The 9,562-nt window shown below is 34.0% G+C and overlaps 2 protein-coding genes across 2 annotated transcripts; both read right to left on the reverse strand.

Annotated features, from left to right (window-relative positions):
- LOC107641251 (protein LYK5-like) lies at window positions 2,512–3,153 on the reverse strand. Its single transcript, XM_016344749.1, has one exon. It carries the CDS (start codon window positions 3,151–3,153, stop codon window positions 2,512–2,514), a length of 642 nt encoding a protein of 213 aa, XP_016200235.1.
- Window positions 3,235–4,506, reverse strand: LOC107641252 (lysM domain receptor-like kinase 4). Its single transcript, XM_016344750.1, has one exon. It carries the CDS (start codon window positions 4,504–4,506, stop codon window positions 3,235–3,237), a length of 1,272 nt encoding a protein of 423 aa, XP_016200236.1.

A 9,562-nucleotide genomic window follows, 5' to 3' on the forward strand; every position in this document is an offset into this window, starting at 1 on the left:
TGACAGAAACTGGAATATAAAAATTTTATTTTATAAAAAAAAATGAAAGAAATAACAAAAGCTTATTTGATCTTTTTAATTTATTTCTTATTTGTTTGTTATCCAAGTTGAATGAATAGAGAGGTGGAGAGAATCTTAGGTGGCATTGCAAGCCACGTATATAAATGAGAGGGTAAGAATAAGACAAAGTTGCCAGCCGGCAGGCAAATCCAGCTGTCAATTGTTGAGTCCTAAGTCAACACGTGTCTTCCGTTTGAAGATACACATGTTTTATGTGTCGGGACCCACACGTGGGTCATAGATTTGTTTTACCAAGTTTGAATTTGTTATATATATTTCCTCAATATAACTTTTGGATTGAGTTTCAGTTATAGTTAAGTATATTCAATTTGATCGGGAGTCATGTTTTATAAGTTATAACTAAACAAAAACGTTATATGAGAAAAAAAAATAGCTATTGAATGTTGAATTAATATTTTTATATTATATAATATTATATTTTAAAATGATTTGTTTTAGTATAAATAATATATAATATTTATTAAATTTATTTTTTAAAGATAATATTATATTAATTTATTATATAAAATTTATAAAATTAAATATACTAATTATATATATATATATATATATATATAAAATCGAATTAATTCAATCTAATTTATTTTAAATTACTTTAGAATCAAATTTGAATATCTAAATGAAATACACCCAATAATATATTAAGATAAAGTCCTAATTTAATTAAAGTCGAACGAATTTGCATCCCTAGTTCTCACCTGGGTTCCTTGTTGACTTTGAAACATTCAAAACCTGGCGCCCTTTATTTTTCCGATCTCCGATTACATTTATACCCTTCATCAAATAATTTATTAGTTTTAAAACACAAAACATCAAATAAATTCTTATATTACTCGGTTGGCACAAAATCAATTAAGAATTTCGGTATGGGATGATGATATGACAGAAGCAAGTGTGAAAGTTGTTGTGAATTTAGGTATGTTATGGAAAATGCGATCGTGTGCCAGCAGTACCTCAGGTGGGTTCATAATTCCATGTGAGTGACAATATGGAGGAGAAACTGTTGTTCTATTATCTTAAAATATATTAAATATATATTTATTTTAGGGGTAATTAATTAACACTATACATATATATAGTAGTTATTTCTAATATACTGTAAACTAGTATAAATAAATATAAGTAGTTACAATTACTCAAGATTCATGATAGTTTTTCTCAAATATATTAGAGAAGTAGTGCTTTTAGGATAAACTTGTTAAAATGGTTTTTAGAGAATTTTGTATTAAACAATAAGTCTCTAAATAATAATCTATACATTATTATTTAAAAACTGTGAGAGTTCAAGGAAAATCACATAAAGTTATGAACACTGGTACAAAATATACAAGGGAATATAATTGAACAATGGTGATGATGACAAAATTGAGAAATAAGAATAAATTACGTTACAACAATAACAACAAAGCCTTGTCCCACTAAGTGGGGTCGGCTACATGAATCAAACGACGTTATTGTGCTCTGTCATGTATCATGTCTACAGAGAGACCGTTTACATGTAGATCTCGTTTGACCACCTCATGGATGGTCTTCTTAGGTCTTCCTCTGTCTTACGCCCTTTGTCCATCTTTCATCTCATCCACCCTCCTGACTGGATGTTCTATCGGTCTTCTTCTCACATGTCCAAACCACCTGAGACGCGATTCAACCATCTTTTCCACAATGGGTGCTACTCCAACTCTCTCCCTTATATCTTCATTCTTTATTTTATCCAATCGCGTATGACCACTCATTCATCTCAACATCTTCATCTCTGTCACACTCAGCTTATGTTCGTGCTCCCCTTTAGCCGCCCAACACTCCGTACCATACAACATAGCCGGTCTTATAGCGGTGCGATAGAATTTACCTTTAAGTTTTAAAGGCACTTTTTTGTCGCATATAAAACCAGATGCACTCCGCCATTTTGACCAACCTGCTTGGATCCTATGATTTACATCCTGTTCAATCTCTCCATTATCCTGTATGATGCACCCAAGATACTTAAAACTTTTAACTTTTTGTAGGATGTTTTCTCCAATCTTCACCTCTATATTGGGGTTTTCCCTTCTCAAACTGAATTTACATTCCATATATTCCGTCTTACTACGGCTTATGCGCAGACCATATACTTCTAGAGGAGGTAAGCATCAAAGTGGTCCCTGAAGTTATCCTCGAGGCTCAAAGTAATCCCTGAAGTTAAAAATTTGTCTAGATCGTCTCTGAAGTTGATCTCCGGTACTCATAGTGGTCCTTCCGGTGAATTTCGTCCAGTTGGCGTAACCGGAAAGCTGACCTGGCGGCGTTGGTGACACGTTAGCAGCCCAACGGCTAGCTGACATGGCGCAATAAACATTTTGGACTCAATTTGGTCCCTAATTTTAGGTTAAAAACCCTAACCCCCAATTGAATCTCTTCTCCTTTCTTCTCCATCGCACACGCTGTTCTCCTCTACTCTCCGTCACACTCTTCACTCTTCATTTCTCCGTCACACTCTATACGATTTAACCTCTCCGTGCTTCCACTGTCATTGATGCGGCAGGGTGACGTTCTTGTCTCAATTTCTGTATATATTCTAAGAAAACTCAAGACCACTTCTGCCATGTTTGGTCTCCTTGAAGGTTCTTCAACCAAGCATGCTAGGCTTAGCTTAACTAGCTGAATTGCACAGACCTTCTCACTATTTCCCACGAGACTAGGATTAATGAACAAATCGAGTTTCTCTTCTGCATCATCTTTGTCAATGAGATTCAATATGATTGATGAAAGCATCGTCTCACTTCCATCATCCTGCACAATAATAGAATCTTTGCCAGTGATCAATTCCAACAGCACCACTCCGAACGCATACACGTCCATCTTCGATGTGACTCTCCCTGAATCAAGATACTCTGGAGCCATATAACCCCTAGTTCCCACAACATGTGATGTGTAATAAGAACAAGAGCTTGTTACTTCTCTATCTGATTCTTTAGCCAAAGTGAAATTCGCTATCTTGGCCCTTAGATCTTTATTTAACAATATATTGTCAGTGTTTATGGCCTTGTGAACATAGCAAGGATCTGTGAAGTTATGAAGATACTCAAAGTCCATTTGCAATATCCACAGCAATCTGAATCCTCTTTCTCCAACATTGGTGTTCTAGGGTTCTATTTCTTCTCCCAAGCCATTCTCTCAACAACCATTTTCCATGTACTCAAAAACAAGATAGAAGGATCCATCTTTTTCCCAGTAACCTTCCAGCTTTATCAGGTTGAATTGATTGATCCTTCCTAACAAATTCACTTCCTTAGAGGCACCGAAATTCATCTTCTTGATCGCCATGGTTTCCCTCTCCTTACCAAATACCCCAGGGTAGACAGAGCCTTTGGTTCTGTTGCTTGCACTGAAATTCTCATGTGCTTCTTTAATTTCATCAAACTTGTACACTTTGGAAAGAAGCTCAATGCTTGCTAACCCTTCACGTATTTGTTCTGAAAACACTTGCTTTGTTCTGCCTCTTCTATCTCCCCTGAAGAAAATTTCTAATCTCTTTCTACGCACAAACACGAGAGATAAAACGACAAACAGAAAAAACAAGAAGCTTGCAGAGGAAGTAAGAGCAACTATGATTCTTTTTCTTTTTGTCTTTGTCTTATCCTTTCTTACAGTGTAAAGAGTAGTTGGAGAAGGTGGTTGACCATTTTGAACTTTGGTTATTGTGCTGTTGGGTTCACTTGTTAATAGAATCAGGACAATTGTGAATGGATAGAGCATTTCATTTTCTGAGGATAAACCATTGGCATCAACCATACTACTTGCGTTGACATGGAACCGTGTTGCGATATTAGAGACGTTATCACCCCAATTAACCGAGTAGGTCAGCAAAGACTTGGTGCCGCTACCGGCTTGACGCGCCGTCGGACAAGCACATCTGAGGGGCACGTGCAACACCATGCCAGGATGCAAATCAAGAACCCCATAAGGATTGTAACGCTGGAGAGAATCGCACGTGGTTAATCCCTGAAAGGTATCAGTTGCTGTTATAAAATATGTTGGATCTTTTGGCAGAACGTATGTGGTTTGGGCTTGATAGTACTCATCATAATCATCATCATGTTCTCTGGTTGGACAAAAACAATTGAGAGGGACAATGACTTCTTTGCCGGTTCGGAACAGTGTGGAATGAGTGGCGTTGTTGAACCTTGCAAGGTCCTCTGGGTTTGAGGAAGTGAGGTTGGAGATTGTGGCAATGGTGTTGTGAGGAGTTTGGGATTTGAATATGAGAAAGGTTAAGCAAGATTTTTGGAATCCATTGCAGGTGTATAGGAAATCTGAAGAAGGACCCTCTGCGTCGTTGTTGCTGCAACTTAGTACTGAGTTTCCTGAATAATTCTGCTGTGACATGATGCCATTTGAAGATACAAGAAGAAAGCTTAGTGTGAAGAGAACAATAGTATTATCCATTGGACTCAGACTCGTGATATGATAGACTAATATTTCTCATATCAGAATACGTAATATACAGCGCAAACACGGGTTGGATTAAAAAAGTGATAAAATTATTTAACCTAAAATTAGGGACCAAATTGAGTCCAAAATGTTTACTGCGCCACGTCAGCTAGCCGTTGGGCTGCTAACGTGTCACCAACGACGTCAGGTCAGCTTTCCGGTTGCGCCAGCTGGACGAAATTCACCGGAAGGACCACTATGAGTATCGGAGATCAACTTCAGGGACGATCTAGACAAATTTTTAACTTCAGGGATTACTTTGAGCCTCGAGGATAACTTCAGGGACCACTTTGATGCTTACCTCACTTCTAGAGCTTCTCTCCATAACTCCAACTTCTTGTTTAGGTCTTCCCTTGACTCTCCCATAAGGACGATATCATCGGCAAAAAGCATGCACCATGGCACAGGTTCTTGGATGTGCTCTGTGAGTACTTCCAAGACTAATGTGAAAAGGTATGGACTTAAGGATGATCCCTGGTGTAATCCTATACCAATAGGGAATTCCTCTGTCACACCACCTTGAGTCTTCACACTAGTTGTGGCCCCATCATACATGTCTTTAATTGCCCGAATATATGCGATCCTTACTCTCGTCTTTTCTAAAACCTTCCATAAGACCTCCCTTGGTACCCTATCATACGCTTTTTCCAAATCAATAAACACCATATGTAGATCTCTTTTATTACTACGATACCTCTCCATCATCCTTCTTAATAGGTATATCGCTTCAGTGGTAGATCTGCCTGGCATAAATCCAAATTGGTTCTCTGTTACTTGTGTCTCTTTTCTCAACCTCCGTTCTATCACCCTTTCCCATAACTTCATAGTATGACTCATAAGCTTAATCCCTCTATAGTTTCCGCAACTTTGTATATCCCCCTTATTCTTGTAGATAGGTACCAAGGTGCTCTTTCTCCACTCATCAGGCATCTTCTTTGACCTTAAAATCTCATTAAAAAGTTTGGTTAACCAGTTGATGCCTTTTTCTCCAAGACCCTTCCAAACCTCAATCGGGATATTATCAGGTCCTACTGCCCTGCCATTTTTCATCTGCTTTAGAGCCTCTTTTACCTCGAAGTCTCGAATCATTCGATAGTAGTCAAAGTTTTGATCTTCTTCCGTTGTGCATAATCGACCAAGGCTCGGAAGAGTCTTCTGTCCCTCATTAAATAACTCGTAAAAGTATCTCTTCCACCTTTCATTAATCTTCTCCTCTTGAGCCAACACCTCTCCATCCTTATCCTTTATGCACTTAACCTGATCCAAATCTCTCGTTCTTCTTTCCCGACTCTTTGTGATTCTATATATACCTTTTTCTCCTTCTTTCGTGCCCAAAGACTGGTAGAGACCCTCATATGCTCTTGTTCTTGCTTCACTTATAGCTACTTTTGTCTCTTTCTTAGCCGCCTTATATTTTTTCCAGTTATCTGCATTGCGGCATAAAGACCATTCTTTAAAGCATTCCCTTTTTATCTTTATCTTTTCTTGTATACTCGCATTCCACCACCAGGACTCCTTGTCTCTTGGTCCTATTCCTTTAGATTCACCAAAACTTTCTTTTGCTGTTCTTCTAATAACTTCTGCCATCTCCCTCCACATCTCTTCCGCGCTTTCATTCCCATCCCACTTTGCCTTTTCTCTATATATTAAAATATAATATATATAAAAATAAATTTATATATATATATCATGATCATTAATTTTGATATACATATAATATTTTTGAAAATCAATAACAAATGAGACTTAGGATTGTATTGAATGAATGAGATTTAACAAATTTTATTTATTACAAAAGAACTCATAATAAATAGAGTTGTGTTTATTTATAGGCACGAGTTACTGAGATAGAGATATAGAGTTATGTTTGGCAGATGAGACATGGACAGAGACATTGTGTTTAGAAATATTAAATTAGTGTATTTTGTATTTATCACTACCAGAAACACGGACGTTACCAACGGGAAGATATCCACGAACTAAAAAGAGTGGCAAATTTATATGATCGTGGTAATTACTTGTATCGTCTTGTAATTCCGTGGCCAAATTTTGTGAAATTTTTTGACGATTTTGTTTATTCGTGGCTAACTTGAGATGAATTTTCTCAATGACCACAGACTTAATGATTACCGTGGCAAAATCGAACTATTTTCACTTTCAAATTTTGTGTTTAATTTGGTTTTGTCCTCCGTCCCTCTCAAAATATTTTTATGCAGTTTATACGTAAATTCAATTTATCAGGCGCAGGCTTTTCCAATTCTTCAATTGTTGAATTATTCTCCCTCCTTTTGAGTGCTGCCATGAAAAATTAATAAAATATGCTAATGGTTTGATTTTAGATGTTGTTGATGATGTGAAATTTTCTTACTTCTTATGATCCTTGAATTTGGCCATATCTCTGAAGCATGTGTTTTTTTTATTTAGTATTAGCTATGCGCTGATTTGATTAATTTTTTCTTTTTGATTTAACAGTAGTAATTTTTTAATGTGGTTGTATTATTCATTACTTGTTACCAAATCAGATTGTAATGTAACCAAAAAGACTAAATTATATACATACAATTTCAATATTTATATTTTTTAGTTGTTACATTTTTTTTGTGCGTATTCTTTTTGGTCAAATACAGTTTCAGTGTCCAATTTTACCGTATGCATTATTCAAAGACTTTAGTGATAGAATAAAATGATTCAATTGAAAATAAATGTTAAAATTATAAAAAGAATACTTATAAAAAGAGTACATATTTATCTTTGATAAAATAGTTCTAACTAATTTTAGAAAGTAAAAGATACTAACTATGATTGATTGAAATAATAACTAATTTAATTATTCATTATTTAATTACTCACTATTAATTTATGGCAACATTAATAAACAGAATTTTAACTTTTAAAATTCAGAATATTAGTTTTATACCTATATTTTATTAATTTAATTTAAAAAATAAATTAAAATTATTTTTATGAGAGTTCATTTTTTAATTATGTACAATTTTTTTTTCAATTTAAAGGTATCAAATTCTTAAATTTTAAGTTTATTTATTTTAATTTTTACCGATGCTATTTTTTTTAAATTCAACGAGTAAAAATTCTAAATTCTAATTAGTATGTGAAATTTTTGAAATATAGTTTAAAGTTGTAAATTTTACAATTTGATATTTTTTATTAAAATTAAATTTTACTCTAAATTAAAAAGTTATAGTTACTTCACTAAACAAAATTCAAATTAACATCTATAATAAGATGAATGAAATTTTGAGCGCAACTTTTATTAAGTAGCCCACTCACCCAGTCTTAACAATAACTCCCTCCCACTATTACCAAAATCCCTGTTTGTTAGTTCCTTGAATTGAATAACATGCAGCTAACCCCCTTTCGCTAATAACATTTTCTTTCGTTTTTACAGATCGTAATTTCTTAACTCCTGCATTCAGATCAATTAGCTAACCTTCAGAGCAATTCGCTCAAGACGTTCCTGTTTAGGTTCTAGGTACGATCACACCGGACGTTTTGTGAAAGAGCAGGGACCATGATTTGTAGTTCGACTACCGTCAGTTTGAGTCGCCGAAGAGGCAAGCAAAATCGGTGGAATCAGAATTCTATCTGTAAACCCGAATCGCAAAGAAGATTTTCATGACATTATTTTGTTTTTTATATTTCTTTTAATTAACAATAAAAGTTAATTTTAGACTTTTTTTTTATTTTATTTTATTCCAATATGCATTCTTTCTTTTGTTACTGATTGTAGATAGATTCTGAATCACCAATTGACATTTTAAGATTTTATTGGAGTACACAAAACAACTGAAGTATCGACAGGGTATATAATTCAGTGGTGTATAATTTAGTGGCCGAAGTTATGTGTATTTTTTACTATTTTTTACTATTTATCTGGAAATACTTTTGCATGTGGATTGTCTGTGTGTAACAAGAAATGGAGAGCTTGATAAATTCATTATTTTGGTACTTTCAAGATTTGTATCATTTTAGCAAAGTTTGATATTTATTTTATAATAGTTTTATTTAAATATTTTTTTAACATTAAATCCATTAATCTAGGATATTTGCTTTTCAATACTAAGTATTTGTTAATTTTATATTTTTATACTATGGATAATACGTATAGGAATGTGATTAATTTTTTTAATATTATATGATGTAATTTTATATTAAAGAGCATTTTTATTATGATATTTTTTTAATTTAACTTCTATCGTTAATCACGGAAAAAAGTGTGACAAAAAAGTCCGGCCTGGTCAATTTTGTCACAGGTAAAGTATGTTTTATTTTGCCACGGAAAAGAGTGTGTCTAAACGTGCTAAAGTTGTGGCTAACAAAATGTCTCCACAGATGTTAAAACCGTGCTATTAGAGTAAAAAACGTGGCTAACTAAAAACGCGTCGCCCTCTTTAACCACGGATGTTCATTTGTTGCAAAAACATAATTGCCACAATTTTTTTGGAGTTTAGCCACGGATTTTTCCATGGCTAATACTTGAAATGGAATAACTGAACTAATAAGTAATAACAGATTTGGTGGCATGTTAACTAACTGCGTAACAGATTCTGGCAGGGTGGCAGATTCTGTTTTAACTAACTAACTTTGGTCAGATCTTACCTCTTATCTCTCTATACAAAGATAAATACAAAAATTCAGTGTATTTTATGTATAGTTGTATACTTCCTTAAATAGAAAACAAATTAAATGAAATGGAAATTTTGTTTTCAGTGTCTTCAAAACCCAACCAAACTAAAAATAACACAACACTACCTCTATATTTTTTATAGGATGGTCACGAGACGAGTATCCAATGTCTTAAGCAAATTAAAACACTAAATATATGGTGTATTATTTTGGTGGTTTTCAAGTTTGGTCACATTTTCTGAGCGATCCATGATAATATTAATTTATTTTTCTGTATTAACAAGATGTAATCCTACTATTTTTGAAAATACAAAGGATACAACACAAATAAATTAAAATTTGATGAAAATAAAAGTTATCAAATGAA

This window comes from Arachis ipaensis, chromosome B05 (assembly GCF_000816755.2).
Source record: "Arachis ipaensis cultivar K30076 chromosome B05, Araip1.1, whole genome shotgun sequence".
NCBI lineage: Eukaryota > Viridiplantae > Streptophyta > Magnoliopsida > Fabales > Fabaceae > Arachis > Arachis ipaensis.

Bases quoted from the DNA above. Each gene is read 5' to 3' on its own strand.
- LOC107641251 (XM_016344749.1), bottom strand. From the start codon at position 3,153: ATGGACTTTGAGTATCTTCATAACTTCACAGATCCTTGCTATGTTCAC.
- LOC107641252 (XM_016344750.1), bottom strand. From the start codon at position 4,506: ATGGATAATACTATTGTTCTCTTCACACTAAGCTTTCTTCTTGTATCT.